This window comes from Schistocerca serialis, chromosome 7 (assembly GCF_023864345.2).
Source record: "Schistocerca serialis cubense isolate TAMUIC-IGC-003099 chromosome 7, iqSchSeri2.2, whole genome shotgun sequence".
In the NCBI taxonomy this organism is placed as follows: Eukaryota; Metazoa; Arthropoda; class Insecta; order Orthoptera; family Acrididae; genus Schistocerca; species Schistocerca serialis.
Genome location: NC_064644.1, coordinates 393,557,319 through 393,581,722, shown reverse-complemented (window position 1 = coordinate 393,581,722; position 24,404 = coordinate 393,557,319). Strand labels below are relative to the sequence as shown.

Below are 24,404 nucleotides of genomic sequence, written 5' to 3'. Positions count from 1 at the left end.
CGCACGAAGTACAGGAAAAAAGAACATTGCTTGTCAACATAAATTTGCTAGTATCAAACGTAAGTGTTCATTTGAGAAGAAAATTTCTCAGAACAGAGTGGCAGTGTGTAGCAACGACTCTGGGAACACCAGGAAAGAAGCGTATCGAAGTCTTTGAGATGTGGCTGTATAGAGGAATGTTGAAAAAAGAACGATAAGATTGGAAGTGATGTAGCCCTCAGCAGAATCGACAGAGAAATGAACTTGTTCTACAAGTCAACTATAAGAAACATCACAGTGATACGAAATGAGCTGAGCGACATTAGAATAGCTTCCGTGGAACTACAGGGAAACATAGAAGGAAAAAATATAATTGAGGACGTAGTGCATCTCTGGCATGGAGATATTACTACAGGACATGCAATCGAGGCGGTTCTCATCAAACCATTAAGATGATGATGATTTAAAAGAAGTTAAGTCCTTTTTATTGCCATACAGCATTAATCACACCCCGGCTACCCTTCATACCTTAACATTTCGCATTTCGTTCCTTACACCTGATTTTCCTAGGTGCAGGACTTTTGATCCGTGCGAAAAGAAGAGGGTGTTTTGTATCGGCAGGTATGCAAAACTTAACTATGTTGCGAATTTGTGTTTTCCCAGAAAAAGAAACCGCAAGCGCGGTAACTACTCAGTCCACACCTGCTGTCTGGGGAAGTGTTGTTGCTTTAAAGAAAGTGTTACTTACTGTACAGTATTTATGGATTGCGTGAGAGAAAAGGAATCTCCTGGGTTTGCTGTTAGCTAATCATACAACGGACGGTGAAAAAGAGGGCTATTTGCTCCCGACATACGCCAAGCGCAGAAAAATAGTCGACAGTAAGTTTTTGATAGTGTGTCGACTAATAGCTCATCTTCCTCGCCACTGAAACGCACTTGTAGCTTTTTAGCACAAGCTAAATGACGTAAAACGCTTCACTGCACATCTGAAGGGACTTTCACATTCGTCCCAAGAGAGCAGTGAACGATGTTTCACCACTAGGTCTAGCGAGCAACTTGTGTTGCGAAAAAACTCCCGGCATGAATACATGTCGCCTTTTGATGGACGTAGTGGAAGTCCGTCCTCTACGGTGTGACCAGATGGGAGGAAGAGCAGATGTTAGCAAGACAAATGAGAAACTAAAACACCCAGTAAAGATGGTTTTAGTATGAAATGCGAAACGAATCAACACATTCGTAAATAATCCTTATACTGCGTCAAGAAGAAAACGTTGTCAAGTTGGGAAAAAAACGAATAAATGCGAGTAGGACTGCCTCTGTCAGGATTCCTTATGAACGTGATTATCTATATACATCCCCATAATAATCATAATAATTTGGTGTGGTTCAATGGGCTAGTGCAAGTGTCCTTGGCACTTCTATGTCCTTAAGCCACGCCAATTATCCAACTGTGGAAAGGGGACTTACCGTTTGCGATGAAATCCGAACCACGTGTCGTTTCTGGCGACTCTTCAAATCGTTTAGAGATGAAGGCTAAGTGCAAACGAAAACTGAAAAATCGGTGTCCCGACCGAGATTCGATTCCACGACTTATCACCTTCCAAACACGCGGTTTACCGTTAGAACACCAGGACCGACATTTATAGAGATAGCTGATTGAGTTCGCGAGTATCAAAATACGAGTATGTGATATCAAAACATGCGGCACATAAGGGCGTATCTTTTGATTGTACTCAGTTAGAAGCTTAAATGTTTCAAGCCGCCAAGGAACCGTACAGCTTAGACTTTGACATAAATCTTAACTTCATACCTCCACCCGTTCCTGAGAAAAAGGTGTCTTAATAGCCGCAGACGCAGACAGATTGGCAACAAATGGGAAAAAAAATATTTTAATGTAATATACACTTTAATATAAAGAAACGTGGGACCAAGAAAGAATTATACCAATGGGACGGAATTTGGTAGATGTGACGAACATGTACAGAGAAACAAGTGATTACAGTTGCATAAAAATTGGATGATTTATTCAAGAGAAAGAGCTTCACAAATTGTGCGAATCAATAGCGCGTTAGACCACCTCTAGCTCTTAAGCAAGCAGTTAGCCGACTTAGAAGTGACTGACAGAGTTATTGGATGTCCTCCAAGGTACATCACGCAAAATTATGTCCAATTGGCGTGTTACATCGCTAAAATCCCGAGATAGCTGTAGTTGGAGGGCCCTGCCAACAAGGCGCCAAACGTTTTCAACTGTGGACAGATCCGGGGACCTTTCTGGCCAAGGCAGGTCACGGCAAGCATGAAGACAGGCAGTAGAAACTCTCGCCGTGTGCGAGTGGGTATTATCTTGTTGAAATGTAAGAAGTGGATGGCTTGCCATGAAGAGCAACAAAACGGGACATAGAATATCGTCGTCGTACTGCTGTGCTGTAAGGGTGGTGCAGATGACAACCAAAGGGGTCCTGCTTTGAAAAGAAATGGCATCACAGACCATCACTCCTGATTGTCGGGCCGTATAGCGGCGACAGTCAGCTTGGCATCCCACCGCTGTCTGGTGTGTCTCCAGACATGTCTTCGCTACTCATTGGGACTTAATTTGAAGCCAGACTGAAGATAATTCTACTCCAGCAAATGAGATTCCGGGCCGAATACGTGTCAAGAGACGCCCCGGACAGTGGTGGGATACCAACCTGGCTGTCTCCGTGCTTGCCATAACCTACATCGCCCAGTAAGGTCGCCGAATCTCCCCCAATTGAAAAGTTTGGAGAACTGTTGGCAGGGCCCTCCAATAGCTCGGGATTTGACGATCCATCGCCCCAGTTGGACGTAATTTATCACAATATTCCTCAAGAGGACATCCAACAAATCTATCAATCAGTGCCAGGCTCAATAAATGCTTGCATAAGGATCACAAGTGGGCCAACGCGTCGCTGGCTTGCACAATTTGTGAAGCTCTTTCTCCTGAATACGTCATCCAATATTTCTTAAATTGTTATAATTTGTTTTTACTTTACATGTATATCACATCTACCAACTGTCGTCCCATTCAGATAATTCCTTCGAGGTGCGTCTTATTTTTGTCCCGAGAGTGTAATTACAAGTCAACAATTTTCAGATTCTTTCCTTTGTTTGCACTTTGAAACCTTGTTCCTTTTCGAACTTCATGACTCAGGGTCAATACCCCACAGGTTTTCACGAGTGAGTTTGGGAATATCGAAATATGTAATAAACGGCCGTATCTTTTGATTTAATTGACTTAAAATGTTAAATTTTTTCACACCGAAATGTGTGACACGAATTTCAACTTGATACCTCTACCTTTTCCTGAGAAAAACTGGCCTTAACTGGTCGGACAGGTAAACAGAGAGCAAAGTGATCATCTAAGCGTTCCTTATTCACCGATTGAGGCAAGAAATGCTAAAAAACGAATACAAAAGTGACGTACAGACGTACAGACTACGCAGTTTGTGAGAGTGTGGTACATATCTTGTGTGTGTGTGTGTGTGTGTGTGTGTTTGTGTGTGTTTCCGTGGTGGCCGACGAAGCAGCTGGTGTACCGCGCGCAGCATCCCAGAGACAGCAGCGGGAATAACACAAGCCTGGTACTGGCATCCTATGCGCATGCGCAGTGTGACGCTGCGCGCCGCCGGCAGTAGCAGCTGTGCTCACCTTGAACGGCTTCATTATTCTGCGCAGCTCCCCGCTCTCGTTCAGCCTCTCGATCGTCTCGTCGTCCTGCAACAAGACAGCGCGGAGTGAGTAGAAGTAGGCGCAGGGCGGGAGGCTATTACCTTGCAAAACAACGCGCGTGGGCACTGGTGAACCAATTCCAGAGTTCTAAAGCAGAACAATAACGATCATCATCACCAGAACAGCAAACTTGCAAAATAAAGAATTAAAGCGATAGACAAGGTCTGTCACCGTTCTTACACATCCTATACTTAGACGATCGGCTTGAAGCAACGAAAATCAACAAGCACAGAAGTACTAAAATAATAGAGCAATAAATCTTTTAGGACATTATTCTTTGACGATGACTCGGCTGTTATGGCCTCTTGTGAAAATGACTTACCGAATGCGGAACATATGTTGTTGCTCTACAGGTATTCTACATCTACATCTACGTCCATACTCCGCAAGCCACCTGACGGTGTGTGGCGGAGGGTGCCTTGAGTACCTCTATCGGTTCTCCCTTCGATTCCAGTCTCGTACTGTTCGCGGAAAGAAGCATTGTCGGTATGCCTCTGTGTAGGCTCTAATCTCTCTGATTTTATCCTCATGGTCTCTTGGCGAGATATACGTAGGAGGGAGCAATATACTGCTTGACTCCTCGGTGAAGGTATGTTCTCGAAACTTCAACAAAAGCCCGTACCGAGCTACTGAGCGTCTCTCCTGCAGAGTCTTCCACTGGAGTTTATCTATCATCTCCGTAACGCTTTCGCGATTACTAAATGATCCTGTAACGAAGCGCGCTGCTCTCCGTTGAATCTTTTCTATCTCTTCTATCAACCCTATCTGCTAGGATCCCACACTGCTGAGCAGTATTCAAGCAGTGGGCGAACAAGCGTACTGTACCATACTTCCTTTGGTTTCGGATTGCATTTCCTTAGGATTCTTCCAATGAATCTCAGTCTGGCATCTGCTTTACCGACGATCAACTTTATATGATCATTCCATTTTAAATCACTCCTCTACACTGAGATTCAATCGCCATTCCCTGTACCATGCGTCAGTTCGCTGCAGATCCTCCTGCATTTCAGTACAAGTTTCCATTCCTCTCGATATACCACAGCATCATCTGCAAAAAGCCTCAGTGAACTTCCGATGTCATCCACAAGGTCATTTATGTATATTGTGAATAGCAACGGTCCTATGACACTCCCCTGCGCCACACCTGAAATCACTCTTACTTCGAAGACTTCTCTCCATTGAGAATGACTTGTTGCTTTCTGTTATCTAGGAGCTCTTCAATCCAACCACACAATTGGTCTGATAGTCCATATGCTCTCACTTTGTTCATTAAACGACTGTGGGGAACTGTATCGAACGCCTTGCGGAAGTCAAGAAACACGGGATCTACCTGGGAACCCGTTTCTATGGCCCTCTGAGTCTCGTAGACGAATAGCGCGTGCTGGGTTTCACACGATCGTCGTTTTTGAAACCCGTGCTGCTTCCTACAGAGTAGATGTCTAGTCTCCAAAGCTCTAATAATTTTTGTGTAAATTAGTAATCCTCGTGTAGGGTAAGTAGTGGCTTTGGGTGTTTATTATTCAGATGAAATGTCACTTGTTACGTGAATGAGCTTGCTCACACGGGTACCTAACCATTAGAGAAAAAGCGCAGGCCACTCCCGTTCCTAAGTAGGGTCGTGGCATGGATGCAGATAATTACCGACTTGGAGGGGAGAGCCGAGCAAAGTGGCCAATGGGGTCCCGTGAGCTACGATGTGTCGGCAGCGTGCAGCACATGCCTCAACTTAGTCTGCCTGGAAGGTACAGTCACCTCGTGAAGCCTCGCCTGTTTGCTGTGCCGCTTCTCAAATCTCTAATAATTTTTGTAGATTTTAGTAATCCTCGTGTAGGGTAAATAGTGGCTTTGGGTGTTTATTATTGAGATGAAATGTCACATCTATTTAATGAAATTATGTTTAAAATGTCATACATTGACTCCATAATCCTACTTTAGTTATCGAAAGTTCGTCCATGCTATTAGATGGTAAGCAGCTTTTCAGTAAAGGCCACAATGCAGGAATGGTGGCCATCTTGACGATGGCATCTGGCCACTTTGAGTGGGGGGAAAACGTAAAACCAGGGGTCAAAATAATAGTGGCCTAGTAGCAGCAAATAAAGAAAGAGAAGAAAAAGAAATTGAAAAGGAGGAAAAACTGAAATCAGTCGAAGATAAGCAAGCAGCAAAAACGAAATAGAGAACTTCTGACAACGTGGATAAGATCATAGAGTACATGTACGGCAAAAAAAAAAAATGTTCAGATTCAAGGCCAGACGAGCAATGGATTAAATACCAATTGTGCTCCCTCTGGGTTCATGAACTCTGTACAGGTGTTGAGCTACACAATCCGATTTCTACGTGAAACGTGTGATTTGTATCATGTTTCACAATAAAATATGTTTAGTTCTTTGTTAAATAGTTTTTATCCCTCATTTTTTAATTTTTTCCACTTCGTGAACATTGAATTGTCTAAAGTACTTAATTGCTGATTTCTATACATTTCTGTCCATTTATACTCAGCTTACAAAAATGGAATACTTTAGCCTGGCCACTTAGCCTGGCTTTTACCTATTGCTGAAGCTAATTTGTGTTGAAATATGGAACATATTTCACGCTCACCCATTATGACATTTTTGTTGGAGAATGAAATTCTCCTCTATCTGCCGTCCGGAGTGGCCGAGCGGCTCTAGGCGCTTCTGTCTGTAACCGCGCGACCGCTACGGTCGCAGGTTCGAATCCTGCCTCGGGCATGGATGTGTGTGATGTCCTTAGGTTAGTTAGGTTTAAGCAGTTCTAAGTTCTAGGGGACTGATGACCTCAGATGTTAACTCCCATAGTGCTCAGAGCCATTTGAACCATTTTTGAACCATTTTTTGAATCTCCTCTATCAAAAACAATATGGATTCCACAAACCTGGGAAACATGGCCCGCTCTGTTCGTCCGTGAGATCCACAGGCCCATGGAGAACTGCATTCAGCTTGACACCACGTTCCTGATTTCCGACAGATATTCCATACAGTTCCGGATAGCCGTGTAAAAATTTGAGCTTACCGGTTATCGGGCCGCTTTGGGAATGATTCAGGTATTCCTTGCAGAGAATACTCAACACGTCGTTCTTAACAGGATGAAGTCGACGGATGTTAAGCTAACCTCTGAGGTATCCCAACGGAATGCTGCAAGTCCATTACTTTTACATTAGGTGTGCCATGAGAAGGAGACAACAGTTATGTGTAAAAAAAAATTAATAAGAGTATTATAATTACACTTCAAGTCGAACAGTGCAACTGTACACAACAGCCATTATCTCTGAAAGAGCGAGATGAATACGTAGGAAGGGAGTGGATGCTGACGTACCCAGGTTTCAACTGTGCCCTCCATTTCCTTGTCACAGTTGAATCTCTGGCCTTTCAGAGTTTGTTTTAAGGGGCCCAAGGCGCGCAAGTCACATGGGGAGATATCGGGTCTGCAAGGACAGTGTTCTAGGACCTCCCATCGAAATGCTTGAAGAGCTGGAGGGTCGTCTTGGCCAGACGACCCTCGACATAAGGCTGCTACCACCGGAATATTAATCAACGTACGAGACACTGCTCTCTGTACACCTCTTTCATCTTACGACATACTTTTGAGTCATTCTCCCCTTCTGCGCAAAGAAATTGGATCATAGCTCTACAATCTGATTGGGAGGAATCACGCAACCAACAGCATAAACAACTCTGCAGAAATGAGTAAATTGCTGCAAAACCGTTAACTCCGCTCATGTAACAGATACTATTTCGGCCCCTGATTTTACTTTTTCCCCCTACACAAAGTGGCCAGATGCCATCGCCGAGATGGCCACTTTTCTTGCATTGAGGCCTTTACTCAAAGCTGTTTACCATCTAATAGCATGACAGAACTTTCGATAGCTGAAGTACGATTATAGAGTCAATATATGACACTTTCAACATAATTTCATTAAATAGCCGCTACTTACCCTACACAAGGATTACTAAAATCCACAAAAATTATTAGAGTTTTGAGGAGTGGCACAGCAAACAGGCGAGGCTTCGCAGGGTGACTGGACCGTCCAGAGAGAATAAGTTGAGGCATTTGCTGCGCGTTGCCGACACATTGTAGCTCGCGGAACCCTATTGGCCACTTTGCCCGGCTGTCCCCTCAAAGTCGATAATTACGTGCATTCATGCCACGATCTTACTTAGGAACGGGAGGGGCCTGCGCTTTTTCTCCAGTCGTTCGGTACCCGTGTGAGCAAGCTCCGCGTAACAAGTGACATTTCATCTCAATAATAAACACCCAAAGCCACTACTTACCCTACACGAGGATTACTAATTTCCACAAAAATTATTAGAGCTTTGGAGACTAGAAATCTACTCTGTAGGGAGCAGTATGGGTTTCAAAAATGGTGATCGTGTGAAACTCAGCTCGCGCTATTCGTCCACGAGACTCAGAGGGCCATAGAAACGGGTTCCCAGGTAGATGCCGTGTTTCTTGACTTCCGCAAGGCGTTCAACCATGTCTCGGTAAACACATTCAGCCAATGGTATTACATGCAAAGAGGCTTGAGCGAATGTCTCCTTTTACAGATGGTCATATTTTATAATACTATTTCATGTTAGTGACGTGGAAGATGACGTTGGAAGAGTATTGAGGCTGTTCGGTGACGAAACTGCTGTCAACAGAAGTATTACAACGTCATGAGAGTAGCAAGACCTGCAGAAGATTGGTGATGAGTGCAGGGGTGTCAGTCGATCCTGAACGTAAATAAACGTCATGTACGCTGTATAAATGAGCGAAGAGATACATCAGATTACACTGTTCGCAATAAATCATTGCAAACAATAAAATACACAAAAGTAATTTCCCGGAACAATCTAAAGTGGAATGATCACATAAAATAAATTTTAGGGAAAGCAGCAGCCAGAGTCAGATTCAGTGTGAGAATTTTAAGAAAATATAGATCGCTTACGAAAGAAATGGTTTACAAAACACTCATTTGACAGATTGTTAAATATTGTTCATAAGTCGGAGAATCTCCAGGGTAGGCTAACGCAAAGATAGAGAAGGTGACAGGAAGCGTGACACGTTTCGTCACTGGATTGTTTAGGAAGCGGGAGAGCGTTTTAGAGTTGTACAATGAACTTCAGTGTCAGATGCTACAAGAGAGGCCTTTTGCATCACGGAGAGGTTTACTGTCGCAGTTCCGCTATCTCACGTTCCACAAAGAGTAGTACAACTTATTACTTACTCCAAATTAAGTCTCGTGAAAGAAACATGGTTCAAATGGCTGTGAGCACTATGCGACTTAACTTCTAAGGTCATCAGTCCCTTAGAACTTAGAATTACTTAAACGTAACTAACCTAAGGACATCACACACATCCATGCCCGAGGCAGGATTCGAACCTGAGACCGTAGCGGTCGCGCGGTTCCCGTCTGTAGCGCCTAGAACTGCTCGACCACCCCGGCCGCAAAGAAACATGAATAGGGAATTAGAGAAGTTATAGCTCATATGGAGGAGTTCGCTGACAGTCGTTCTCAGGACGGCCCATTTGCGAATGGGAGAGAGAAGGGGGCGAAACGTCTGTGATGTCAGAAGTACCCGCCGTTTCATACCCTTATGCGTCTTGCGGATCATAGGTGTAGATGTGTATAACATAGTCAAAACATGCTATGGCGAAATCTAAAAATATAAGAAAAAGTTACGGCCTCTAAGGGAAACGATAGAAAGAATTATGGTTAGACGGCACTTGTGTTCAACAAATATCTCACTTCGATAATCTAGGGTACAATGTCACACATGAATAAGATCGATATGTCGAGAGCAATCTGGTTAGAGTAGTATGGCACCATCAGAAAAAAATATCGAAGAATCTTTTCAAAGACGTAATTTCCACTTTTAGTTGAAACTGTTTTAATGCGCTATTGCAATTTCGGCTTTTGAGCTTTTGAAGTTACATTATGGCGTAAAAAGGGTACAAATTCCAATGGCTCAATAAAAACATTTACACCCGTCGACAAAGCTCAAAATTTTAAGTGCTTCTCCCAAAACTCTAATGCATTTTCCAAAGTTCCACACGGTTTATTTTACTGCTTGCACACTGTTCAGATTGAATAACACCGGGGACAGACTACAACTCTGTCTCATTCCCATCTCAATTACGATTTTCCTCTCATGTCTTATAACTGCAATCAGATATCAAATGGCTCTGAGCACTATGGGACTTAACATCTGTGGTCATCAGTCCCCTAGAACTTAGAACTACTTAAACCTAACTAACCTAAGGACATCACACACATCCATGCCCGAGGCAGTATTCGAACCTGCGACCGTAGCAGTCACGCGGTTCCGGACTGAGCGCCTAGAACCGCTAGACCACCGCGGCCGGCTACAATCAGATATCCGTACAGATTATGGATAATCTTTCGCTGCCTGTACTTCCTGCCCCCTAGCTTAAAAATTGCAAAGAAGCTATACACAACAGGCATTCAATGCAGTTTTGTGATAGTAATGTATGGTCAAACTTTGCGCAAACATTCTTCACACAGAGTAAGTAAATGTGTGTTATAGACATGGGTCTGGAAACTATATCCCCATGTTGGATATCATTTTTTACTTCTGTTTATAATCACATTAATCATGAGAAACGCTTAGCAACCAAACCTACAAGCATTACATGAAACGTTATCTTACAAGTAATGTTCAAAATACACTCCTAGTTACGTATGATTAGAATGTACAGTAAGTTGTCAAAACTCCCGTGACAGGTAGGTAGGTAGGGGTGGACCAGTCCCTTGCGCTCCACGTTCTCCGGTCCTAAGACCACTAGACTTTTATTTGTGGGGGTATTTGAAAGCTCTTGTGTACGGAACCCCGGTACAAGATGTACATTCTTCGTGTTCCTATTGTAAACGCTGTGAAACAATAGGCAGTTCACATCACCCCAACAGGGATTGATGGTTGTATCCTCGCTAAGTGAGGGCATTTTGAACATTTCATGTACAAAACTGATTTATGATCTGGTGATACGTACTTTACCTGTTTGTTTACCATCATTAATGTGATCATGAAGGGAAATAGAAACTGAGCTCTACCATAAAAATACAGCGATTCCAAACCCAATGTCGACGTAATACATTTTCTTGATCTACGTGTAATGAATTTTCCCTGAACTGTAAGCCAAACATTTCGTCGCATCCTCTATATCGTCATTACAATATCGGTGCTTGATTATCGATGTATAAACGTCTATATTTCTTGTTCATAATATCGACATTTTCGAAATTTTATGGTTGGTTCGTTGATTTTTGGGGAAGGGACCAAAAAGTGAGGTCATGAGTCCCATTGGATTAAGGAACGTTGCGGAAGGAAGTCAGCTGTGGCCTTTCAAAGAACCATCACGGCATTTGCCTGGAGCGATTTAGGGAAATCACAGAAAATCTAAATAAGGATTACCGGATGCGGGTTTGAACCGTCGTTCACCTGAATGCGAGTCCAGTGTGCTAACCACTGCACCACCTCGCTCGGTGATGTTTTATGCATCATTACGATCTCTATATCCACTCGCCCAGCAGCCGTGAGTGTTAATGCGCCGTTTCCGGGGCGGGAAGTTGCGTCGGACCCTGACTGAATCCCCCTGGTGAATTAACGACGAGGGGAGGTGTGCCAGAAAATGTGGATATGGTTTTTAGGCGGTTTCCCATATCCCACTAATGAATACCGGGTTGTTACCCAAGTAACACCTCAGTACACTATTCGCAAACATTTCGGAAACTTTCGCTCATTTCCGCCTGAATAACACTATTCGCACGCAGTTCGGATACACATACTCCGTCCTGGGGGGTAGCGGGGTCGTGACAGGTTGTGCATGCGGAAACAACATAACCTCATCAAGTCCGTTAATAACCATGCCTACAACGCACCGATGCGGGGCAAAGGCAAAAGCAAAGGAAGAAGTTACCATCTCCAGATCCGATCCGAGCTTTACAATTGACTGAGATCTCTAATCTCACGCCCTCTACGCTAGGAGAGGGAGTGGAAGCGAACAAAAGATAAAACACAAGGGCCAAGGCCCGTCGATCTACAGGTAGAATCAGGGAATGGCCCCGCCACCGTGTCTGCCTGTCTGTTATGTGTTGCTGCGGTTTGGCGAGGCCGACGCTGCGTGCGGCCGTCCGGAACGGCCCCAGAGCAGACAGGCACCGTTAGGACACACGGAGACACCGCCCTCTGCTCCAAGGACTCCAGCAGGCTCGTGGTCTACGTCTAATTCTACAGCCTGTGGCTCGTCAGAGTGTCATTGAAGTAATTGGGATGAGCCGCGCCCAGGAGAAACAAAACATGGAGAACACATAGCCCAGAGTCTTTATTTCTTGTAACAATAAAGCTATTCCTTATTCATTGTTTAATTTCGATCAATACAAAGCTGTACCGAACAAAACAACAAATACAACATATACTCTTTACATTCTCGTTATCTTGTCTCACTTGGCGTGACGAGAAAGGCTTCATCTAGTTACCAAAAACAAGAAACAAGTGTCTCCGTGAAGTTAAAATCTTCTAGGTTATTAGGCCGTGTCATTTTTCTTCTAAAATGTTCGACGTTTCGACCCCTCTGCCGGGATCTTCCTCATGATGTTTTCCTGTCCACTACTGCTAGTAGTGGACAGCAAAAGATCATGAGGAAGATCCCAGCAGAGAGGTCGAAACGTCGAACATGTTAGAAGAAACATGACGCGGCCTAATAAACCAGAAGATTTTAACTTCATTGACAACGGCCACGAAAGCCTGCAGACTTACATAAGTGTCTCAGTATCTGCAACAGCCAATACTTATAAAACTGTGGTTGAGTATCATTCGGTAGAATTTTTTCGTCATTTCCTTTGACACATGGCCACCACCTTCCCATTGTTCATGTCCTCCATTCCTTCCGTCTTTCATTGACATCTTTTTCTTCTTCTACCTCTTCTTGGTCTTCTTTCTTCTCCTGGCTCCTCTCATCGTATGACAAGCCTACTTCCATTCCATATTTCCTTTTTCTTTTGCGCCTCCTTACTGTCTTTTTTTCCTGTCAGAAAATGCGCCTCCACGGAATCGACGCGCAGGGCACGCGGCCCAGGTTTTATATTCTAATTGCGCCCCTATGAAGGATACTTTTTATTGTATCATTTGTTAAGACTTCTTCCTGTTTCACTCGCAGATAGGGCGTTGGGAGAAAAACGGCTTGTATACGTTGTATGAAGTGCTTTAACTACACAAAATAAGCTGTAGATGATGCAGCGTTACAGTTCACTGGTGGTATACTACGGAAGTGCAGTTTGTCTTCAGGGTGACTTTGCTAAATGGGGACACCCTGCAGGAAATGATCCCTGAGATGATACGCAGGAGAAAAGGTCCTGTGGACCTCTGGCCGGAAATGCGTTGCAAAAGAGTCACACCCACTTGAAGGTAGGGGTGAAAACGCTTTGACAGTGTATGTTTCAGTGATCGAAAGCATCAGGCAAGAAGGAATGTTTTATCTGCACTAGTGTTTTAGCTCCACTCTCAAAAGCGCAGTGAACAACGGCACACTCATGTAGTAGCCACAGTACCTTCGCACCACCAAAGGTACGTCTTTCAGCAAGAAAGGTAGAGTCACGCGCATGAAGTGCGGATATGCCTCCCCTGCGAGCGGTTGTGGAAGGGTGACTGGTCCCTCGAGGCTGTCACCAATAATGCCCCACTCACACACTAAGACAGAACAGGTGTTGATGCTTCGCTGCCATGATACTGTGGGGATTCTCTGTAGGCCACAGATGGGTGTTACGAAGCTTGACAATACCAGCCCTCGTAAGGGCAGCCTCAACTGTGAGTGCGGCGGATGACAGAGTTAGCAGCACCGTAGAGGCCTGTGCGACTGATCAGAGACAAAACTGTCGTCGTAGAGGCAAGTCCGTTGGCAACAAGGCCTCCAAGCATTGTAAGTGATACGGATAATGGCAGGAGTTACAATGTTCTACAGAGTTGTTTACACCATCATCCTGGCGGGCACTGGTGCTGATACTTGGGTCACTGTAAGAGATCTGTTATCTCTATCTTCATGTGGTTGTACCTCCCTTGGAACACATATTCGGCTATAAGTTCTTATTACCTATCTTGCGCCTTATCCTCTCAGGCACAAGTTTCCTGCAATTTGTATCTCATTTACCAAAATCGCCGTGTGTAAAAAATATTAGATACAAAACACTCTAGAGTTTCATACTGGAATAACACTCTATTGTGTGGGCCTCATAGCAGACAGGACCAGTAAGAGGCATCCAGCGTACAAAAAGAAGGGCGGTGCGAATCGTCGTAGGTTTCTTTGACTGACGAGATAGTATAACAAAAATTTTAAAAAAATAGGGTACTCTAAGTAAGACGGCGTACATTTCTCGAGAACCTCCTTACGAACCTTTGTGATCATTCCTCGCGAAAGAAAGTACGAATACCCTCTCTTATGTATTTATGCCGTTGAGATGGAGCAGAAAGAAAGAAAGGTTTGGAATGTAGCAGTTGATACGGAATAATAAATGGAGCCATTCTTTCCACGCTCCATCCTTGATTAGAATGGGAAAATCCTTCTACATCTCCATCTACATACATGCTCCGTAAGCCACCGTACTGTGGTCGCTGTACCCGTACTTGACCTTTCCACTCCTGTTCCACTCTCGAACATTGCGAAGGAAAAAGGACTGTCTATAGACCTCCATATCAGCCCTAATTTAGTGACACCCCAATTGTAGAACACATAATGAACACCCTTTTGTTGCAAAAGAAATAGAAAAATCAGTCATCCTGAAAGTGATGACAACCACTGGCAACAAAATTTACGCTCTTGACAGTTTGATTAACAAGAATGTTATGTAAATACTAATTCTTATCATAAAGAAAAGACTGAACGAAAGAATACCATATGATACGAAAGAGAATCTTTAAAGAAAGAATTCAAAAAGTTACTATTTACGGAAGTTAAAGCCCAGATCATAAACTGAGCAAAGATAACGTTTATCCTAGAAGAGAGTAGCAGCCGCATCGAGCTGTAAGTTCGCTGTGACTGCAATATAACTCGTCAATGGAGATATTAACTTCGCTCTTGTACTCTTGCAATAGTAGTACACATGTTAAGCGCTACTAGATTGTTTTAAAACCGATCTGAAGTTTAAAAGTTTTACGGCTGGAAGTACACTCCTGGAAATTGAAATAAGAACACCGTGAATTCATTGTCCCAGGAAGGGGAAACTTTATTGACACATTCCTGGGGTCAGATACATCACATGATCACACTGACAGAACCACAGGCACATAGACACAGGCAACAGAGCATGCACAATGTCGGCACTAGTACAGTGTATATCCACCTTTCGCAGCAATGCAGGCTGCTATTCTGCCATGGAGACGATCGTAGAGATGCTGGATGTAGTCCTGTGGAACGGCTTGCCATGCCATTTCCACCTGGCGCCTCAGTTGGACCAGCGTTCGTGCTGGACGTGCAGACCGCGTGAGACGACGCTGCATCCAGTCCCAAACATGCTCAATGGGGGACAGATCCGGAGATCTTGCTGGCCAGGGTAGTTGACTTACACCTTCTAGAGCACGTTGGGTGGCACGTGATACATGCGGATGTGCATTGTCCTGTTGGAACAGCAAGTTCCCTTGCCGGTCTAGGAATGGTAGAACGATGGGTTCGATGACGGTTTGGATGTACCGTGCACTATTCAGTGTCCCCTCGACGATCACCAGTGGTGTACGGCCAGTGTAGGAGATCGCTCCCCACACCATGTTGCCGGGTGTTGGCCCTGTGTGCCTCGGTCGTATGCAGTCCTGATTGTGGCGCTCACCTGCACGGCGCCAAACACGCATACGACCATCATTGGCACCAAGGCAGAAGCGACTCTCATCGCTGAAGACGACACGTCTCCATTCGTCCCTCCATTCACGCCTGTCGCGACACCACTGGAGGCGGGCTGCACGATGTTGGGGCGTGAGCGGAAGACGGCCTAACGGTGTGCGGGACCGTAGCCCAGCTTCATGGAGACGGTTGCGAATGGTCCTCGCCGATACCCCAGGAGCAACAGTGCCCTAATTTGCTGGGAAGTGGCGGTGCGGTCCCCTATGGCACTGCGTAGGATCCTACGGTCTTGGCGTGCATCCGTGCGTCGCTGCGGTCCGGTCACAGGTCGACGGGCACGTGCATCTTCCGCCGACCACTGGCGACAACATCGATGTACTGTGGAGACCTCACGCCCCACGTGTTGAGCAATTCGGCGGTACGTCCACCCGGCCTTCCGCATGCCCACTATACGCCCTCGCTCAAAGTCCGTCAACTGCACACACGGTTCACGTCCACGCTGTCGCGGCATGCTACCAGTGTTAAAGACTGCGATGGAGCTCCGTATGCCACGGCAAACTGGCTGACACTGACGGTGGCGGTGCACAAATGCTGCGCAGCTAGCGCCATTCGACGGCCAACACCGCGGTTCCTGGTGTGTCCGCTGTGCCGTGCGTGTGATCATTGCTTGTACAGCCCTCTCGCAGTGTCTGGAGCAAGTATGGTGGGTCTGACACACCGGTGTCAATGTGTTCTTTTTTCCATTTCCAGGAGTGTATTAGCCAGAAGTCGGACTGAATTAAAATCATCTTTACGGTTTAGACAGATAACGGGATATGGTATATGTGACAGAAAAATAACTCGTGTGATTGCTGATTTGTGATGGGACTTAGCCTCCGTGATACTTAATATCACGAACATCAAAGGACACAGAAAGAGACTGACCGCCGACATAAACTCAATTATTAGACTTCAATAGGCAACAGATAAACGCAATCACGAAGAATTCACAATTTTACCGTGTTGTCAGAAGCTATCGTCAAAGTCAGAATTGCTGATGCTAACAGACGCGATTCCCTGAATGAAAAATCGGTGTGTGTGTTCAGTGTAGGGAAAAATAATTACGAAGAACAATAAACTTTAATTGAACTTTAATTCTTCGTGTTGCATACATCATTTAATGGACATTAAAAGTGAATTTGTGGAATTAACTGATTCTTCGGATAACATAAAAGTGAAAAGTGATTTAGTCACAATTTAACTGTAAACAGCAATAAGTTTACACCGAAATACGACGCATTCTGAACATTGCTCAAGGGTATGTTATCTCTGGAATTACGTCGTGTAGTTGTTGAATACGCGACGTAGCGCCGCCTCGACTACGGAATAATAATTAACAACTCAATATCCTCGCAAAAATCATGATGTGACATCGGCTTGGGTGATGCATTGATGATTCAGGACATTATATTTTCAACGTTTGAATACCCATTCTCAAACCGGTCATAAGAGCTACAGTCAGTAAGTTCGCGTGAACTGAAAAGTATGACGCGAATACCCAAAGGACTTTTGGTTATCATTTCAGATCAAGGGAGTCATCGCGTTATCGAGTGGTGCAGTCGTTACGTTTATAAGTGGAGAAGATCGACAGACATCGAACACCATTGCTTTAATTACAAGCAAGGGCGGCGCCCACACTCCGGCGTGCTGCTCCATCGAGACGTTGATATCAGTTTTGAGAGACAGTATCTGAAAAATAACCAAACCGTGTGAGGAGTTTGTTTTTATAACAGTTACAGATTAGCGTTGTCGTGATCGACGGTCGCCGTTCCACGTCATCTCGACTGGCACAACCATCACCATCGAGGCGAGACAAAACGAGACGTCACAACTTCTTTTGTCTTAACTTAGCAGTCCTTACGCGAAATATGTTGGCAGCAGTAGAATCGTTCAGTAGTCAGCCGATTCTCTAATTTTTTTTCACTAATGTTCGTCGAATAGAGCGCCGACTTCCCTCCAGAGATTCCCATTTAAGTTTATGAAACATCTCCACAATACTTGCATGTTGTTCGAACCTACCGGTTCAGCCAGCCTCGGAACTGCTTCGATGTCTTCCTTTAATCTGACCTGGTGTGCGGATTCCAGACGCTCGAGCAGTACTCACGAATAGGTCACACTAGTGACACCACTCTTCCCTAAAAGTCTCCCAATAAACCGATGTCGACCATTCACCTTCCCTACTATAGCCCTTAAATGCTCGTTCCATTTCATAGCGCTTTGCATTGTTACGTCCAGATATTTAAACTACCTGACTGTGTCAAGTAGCACATCACTAATGATGTATTCGAACATAACAGATTTATATTTCCTACTCATCTGCACTAACCTACATTTTTCTACATTTAGAGCTAGCTGCTATTCATCACAGCAGCTAGAAATTTTGTTTAAGTTGTCTTGCATCCTCCTACAGTCCTCAACGACACCTTACCGTACACCACAGCTTCATCAGCAAACAATCGCAGAAAGCTGCACCCCCGCCCCTCTGTCCACCACATCATTTATGTATATAGATAATAACAGAGGTCCTATCACACTTCCCTGAGGCACTCCTGACGGTACACTCGCCTCTGATGAACACTCGCCGTCGATGGCAAAGTACTGGTCTGTACTTGAGAAGTCTTCGAGCAATTTTCATATCAGGGAACCTACGCCATATGCTCTGAGCTTCGTTAACATTCTGCAGTGGGGCACCGTGCCTAAGCCTTTTCGCAAATCAAGGAAAATGGAATATACCAACGCCTTTCATCTTTAGGTCGCAGGATAGACGGTAAATCATCGAGTAGAACAGAAGTGATATCTGGCGTTCCGCAAGGTAGTGTCATAGGCCCTCTGCTGTTCCTGATTTACATAAATGACCTAGGTGATAATCTGAGCAGCCCCTTAGATTGTACGCAGATGACGCTGTAATTTACCGTCTAGTAAAATCATCAGACGATCAATTCCAATTACAAAATGATCCAGACAGAATTTCTATGTGGCGCGAAAAGTGCCAATTGGCACTAAACAAAGAAAAGGGCGATGTCATCCACATAGGTAGTAAAAGATATCCGATAAATTTTGGGTATACGATAAAATGCACAAATCTAATGACTGTCAATTCGACTAAATACCTAGGAATTACAATTACGAGCAACTTAAATTGGGAAGACCATATAGTTAACATTGTGGGGAAGGAGAAAGAAAGACTGCGCATTGTTGGCAGAACACTTAGAAGATGCGACAAACCCGCTAAAGATACAGCCTACATTACATTTGTGCGTCCTCTGCTTGAATATTGCTGCGCGGTGTGGGATCCTTACCATGTAGGATTGACGGAAGACATCGAAAATGTGGAAAGAAGAGCAGCCCGTTTCGTGTTATCGCGCAATAGGGGTGAGAGTGTCACTGATATGATACGCGAGTTGGGGTGGCAGTCACTGAAACAAAGGCGGTTTTCTTTGCAGCGAGATCTATTTACGAAATTTCAATCACCAACTTTCTCTTCCGAATGCTTAAATATTTTGTTGACCCCCACCTATGTAGGGAGAAATCATCATCATAATAAAATAAGACAAATCAGAGCTCTAACGGAAAGATTTTGGTGTTTCTTTTTCCCACGCGCGATTCGAGAGTGGAATGACAGAGAAGTAGTATGAAAATGGTTCGATGAACCCACTGCCAGGCACTTAAGTGTGAATTGCAGTGTAACCATGTAGATGTAGATGTAGAAAAGGGCAAGCTGATTTCGCACTAGTGATTTCTTTTTTTAAAAACGTGATGATCTGTGGACTGAAGCTTTTCGGTCTCAAGGAAATTAATTATATCCGAACTCAGAAAGGACACTCTACCATGCGTTTCTCAGCGATTCCCAGGATATCAATGTATATGAAGGTGCATTTAGCAGAAAATCCTGTCCTAACACTTCGTGTGCCTGTTACTTCAGACAGACGTTGGAGTCGGAGAAACTTGTGATACCTTTGATGAAATAGCTAGCGTTTCCCGGAACACAGTCAAAATGCCACTAGCCACATCCGAGTTGCTCAGTTTCATATATTCATGGATTTGCAGGGTACGTTTTGGCTGTTTCCGAAGAGCCCAACAGGTAATATACGAATCGTCCACTAAAACCTCAACGACTTCAGTAGGAAGCATATTCTTATGTTCAACGATGCGAAATGAAAGCGAGCGAATGGTAAGGTACGTAAGCAGAAAGAGGCAGCGGTTATTACGGTTTCAGGATATCCCAGCTCACATTAGTCAGTCAACACACGACAGCTTCACGGCGTTCCTCAGCGTTCGCAACAACCACTACAAAGTGAGCAGAGAGTGCCGTTGAAAATTCGTCATTAGCACTTCAAAGTCACCCGGCTGACGGAGAACTCCCCCGTCTGCAAACGCTCTCAGAGGTGAGGTGCATTACTTGCACGCCAGATCTGCAAGTGATACTCGAGGAAACAGGGAAGGAGAAAAAGAACGAAGTCTTTTGCGAAAGTCTACAGTACTGAAAACCGAATTATTTACCATCTATTTCACATTCTGATGCTTCAAAAATTCACTTTCGATGTATCTACAAGTGATTTTGGTTCTTAATCTTGTAAGTTGGTCAATCGTTTGACTATTGTATAAACTGTTCCTTTGAGCAGTATGACTTTTAATCTGTTGCTTGCTGTCGTATTGATTCGACAGCGGACTATTTGTAGTCAGGACGGATCACTGTCATACTTTTTAAATGCAATGACTTACGCGCGGTGTGGGATCCTTACCATGTAGGATTGACGGAAGACATCGAAAATGTGGAAAGAAGAGCAGCCCGTTTCGTGTTATCGCGCAATAGGGGTGAGAGTGTCACTGATATGATACGCGAGTTGGGGTGGCAGTCACTGAAACAAAGGCGGTTTTATTTGCAGTGAGATCTATTGACGAAATTTCAATCACCAAATTTCTCTTCCGAATGCGTAAATATTTTGCTGACACCCACCTAGGTAAGGAGAAACGATCATCATAATAAAATAAGAGAAATCGGAGCTCGAACGGAAAGATTTAGGTCTTCGTTTTTCCCACGCGCCATTCGAGAGTGGAATGGTAGAGAAGTAGTATGAAAATGGTTCGATGAACCCTCTGCCAGGCGCTTAAGTGTGAATTGAAGAGTAATCACGTAGATGTAGATTTACATGTCTTGTGGTTCGACATCTAATGCCACGTACCTCAGCAAACATACCAACAAACAGTCGGATTCCTGATACGTTGAATCTGTGACGCATTTCGTTACAAAGAAGGAAAAACAATCTATTAAGCAGGTGGTCATAAAGTTTGGATCATCAGTGTATAACAGCAAGAAAGAAACTGCTTCGGGAGGGGCTCAAGGAAAGGTGTGATGAACGAGTTATGACACGAGGAGAGGGAAGAAACGACAACTGCTGTGTTTAATCGAAACAAATGGCGGGGAACGGGAAGTAACTGGCAGAAGTTGAGCGAGGAAAAGTTGGCCATCTGCTTTAAGCCGCCGGGCGAGAAGACAGTGAGCCACTAGCTTTAAAAGCCTCATCCATCTCGGCCGCCCGTGATGTAGCCGCGGCCTCTCGGCAGTCGATACAAATAAGCTGCCGACTGCGCGATCTCTGGGAGGCGCCATGCTCCACGCCTCCGTCACGTTACCGACAGCGTACGCTCCAAGCGTCAGGCTGTAGCTGCTAGGGCAGCCTGACGAAGATACAGTACATCCGCTTCACTCTGAGGCCTCAGGCGCGGATCCAGCGGGATGGAGTGGAGGCGGACAGGAGAGAGGGGTGCCTGGAGGTAAATCATCCCCAATCCTCATCTAAATACACTACTGGCCATTAAAATTGCTACACCAAGAAGAAATGCAGATGATAAACCGGTATTCATTGGACAAATATATTATACTAGAACTGACTTGTGATTACATTTTCACGCAATTTGAGTGTATAGATCCTGAGAAATCAGTACCCTGAACAACCACCTCTGGCCGTAATAACGGGCATGAGTCAAATAGAGCTTGGATGGCGTGTACAGGTACAGCTGCCCAAGCAGCTTCAACACGATACCACAGTTCATCAAGAGTAGTGACTGGCGTATTGTGACGAGCCACTTACTCGGTCACCATTGACCAGACGTTTTCAATTGGTGAGAGATCTGGAGAATGTGCTGGCCAGGGCAGCAGTCGAACATTTTCTGTATCCAGAGACGCCCGTACAGGAGCAACAACATGCGGTCGTGCATTATCCTACTGAAATGTAGGGTTTCGAAGGGATCGAATGAAGGGTAGAGCCACGGGTCGTAACACATCTGAAATGTAACGTCCACTCTTCGAAGTGCCGTCAATGCGAACAAGAGGTGACCAAGACGTCTAACCAATGGCTCCCCATACCATCACGCCGGATGATGCGCCAGAATGGCGATGACGAATACACGCTTCCAATGTGCGTTCACCGCGATGTCGCCAAACACGGATGCGACCATCATGATGCTGTAAACAGAACCTGGATTCACCCAAAAAAATGTCGTTTTGCCCTTCGTGCACCCAGGTTCGTCGTTGAGTACACCATCGCAGGCACTCCTGTCTGTGATGCAGCGTCAAGGGTAACCGCAGCCATGGTCTCTGAGTTGATAGTCCATGGTGCTGCAAACGTCGTCGAACTGATCGTGCAGATGGTTCTTGTCTTGCAAACGTCCCCATCTGTTGACTCAGGGATCGAGACGTGGCTGCACGATCCGTTACAGCCATGCGGATAAGATGCCTGTCATCTCGACTGTTAGTGATACGAGGCCGTTGGGATCCAACACGGCGTTCCGTTTTACCCTCCTGAACCCACCGATTCAAAATGGTTCAAATGCCTCTGAGCACTATGGGACTTAACATCTATGGTCATCAGTCCCCTAGAACTTAGAACTACTTATACCTAACTAACCTAAGGACATCACACAACACCCAGCCATCACGAGGCAGAGAAAATCCCTGACCCCGCCGGGAATCGAACCCGGGAACCCGGGCGTGGGAAGCGAGAACGCTACCGCACGACCACGAGATGTGGGCCACACCGATTCCATATTCTGCTAACAGTCATTGGATCTCGATCGACGCGAGCAGCAATGTCGCGATACGATAAACAGCAATCGCGATAGGCTACAATCCGACCTTTATCAAAGTCGGAAACGTGATGGTACGCATTTCTCCTCCTTACACGAGGTATCACAACAACGTTCCACCAGCCAACGCCCGTCAAGTGCTGTTTGTGTATGAGAAATCGGTTGGAAACTTTCCTCATGTCAGCACGTTGTAGGTGTCGCCACAGGCGCCAACCTTGTGTGAATGCTCTGAAAAGCTAATCATTTGCATATCACAGCATCTTCTTCCTGTCGGCTAAATTTCGCGTCTGTAGTAAGTCATCTTCATGGTGTAGCAATTTTAATGGCCAGTAGTGTACAAACCAATACAGTCTCACTCTCGATACCTTTCCGTAGAAAGTTCTGGAGTTCCACTTTGCATATTCATAGGGCCACTCTTGATTTTCACAACCACAGTCAGTGTAGTGTAGTGGCAGCTGGACGCGAAGCCTAATGTTAATCAGAGGTTAAGCAGTGAACTTTTTAACTCACTAGTTTTCTGTTATAACGTCTTCGTTTCGTTAAAAAATATTAGTAGCGTAGATTATGTGTCATTCGGAGTCGTACAATGCCTTAGAAATAATTCAGGGATTACACAATTTTGCGTAATACACTGGTGATGTAAAACGTTTATGTACTAACAGTAAATGTGCCGTGTCAGCAGACCTGGACATTTATTCTGTATGTCACTCACATAGCTTGCGGTCTGTAGATTCTTTTTTGTTCTATTCATAAGTTTGTTCATTTTCTTCAAATGTAGTTCATTAGTTTTTTCTAATATGCTACGTTAACAGTACGTGTTTAAGTACTTGGAGCTCTAAAATCATCTAAAACATGAAACAGTTTATATAATGAGAACTTTTCAAAATCATAATGTTTATTGGAATCAGTTTCAGATAATAAGGCAATGAATTTACCATATGAAAAAAGAAAACAAAATTCCATTTTCCGACTTCCGATCGTGCACCAGCTCGTGCCGAAACGTTCTTTAATAAGACAAGGGCCTTTGTGCGCTGCCACTGGTAAATACTAGTATTCTCTGCGACTCTTGTGTCAACACGGCGTGGTAAGTCACTTTCACCCAATACAAGTAAACGGCAAGATGAAAACTAGTATTAGCCGCGTACGAAAAGACGAGGTCAGTGCTGTTCCAAATGTTTGTCTCATTGTAACTGAATAAACAGAAGACATACGAATTTCAAGATTAAAAAACCTCTGAAGAGTACAAGTAATACTAGCTTCCGAAACACAGCGATAGCTGACTAATATCTGTAATATCGTGAATATGACGCTTTCGAAGGGAGCACTGGTAACCTCGGCATTAAGCGTCCGTAAGCTCCGAATACACACACGCGCTTTCGAGCGGAATTCAACGAAAAATTCGTCATGGATGGTATATCAATGTCTTCACAAGAATACTTATCATTCCTCTTCATTACATAGCAATCGCATTTCTGATGTTCATAAGCTCAACCAGTTGTTCATCAGTTGGCACGAATTAGTCAAGTATTAGAGAATAACGAAGAAATAATGCAGTTTGAATGTTTTACGTACTATCACAATTAGTAAAACACTTTGCTGTGGAAGTAGGATATGCTTCGTGGAAACTGTTATGGAAAATATGTACAAAGTGGACATGAAATTATCTCCAGTTACGAGTGAAAACTGCCTCCAGTTTATCGCCTACGATTCGC

The 24,404-nt window shown here is 44.5% G+C and overlaps 1 protein-coding gene across 1 annotated transcript in view; it reads right to left on the bottom strand.

Moving 5' to 3' along the window:
• LOC126413329 (uncharacterized) overlaps positions 1-24,404 on the bottom strand; it is a 590,439-nt gene that overhangs the window by 26,716 nt on the left and 539,319 nt on the right. The window contains exon 3 of the mRNA XM_050083236.1: positions 3,646-3,711. Coding sequence (XP_049939193.1) covers positions 3,646-3,711 — 66 coding nt within the window. The remainder of the gene's footprint in view (positions 1-3,645; positions 3,712-24,404) is intronic.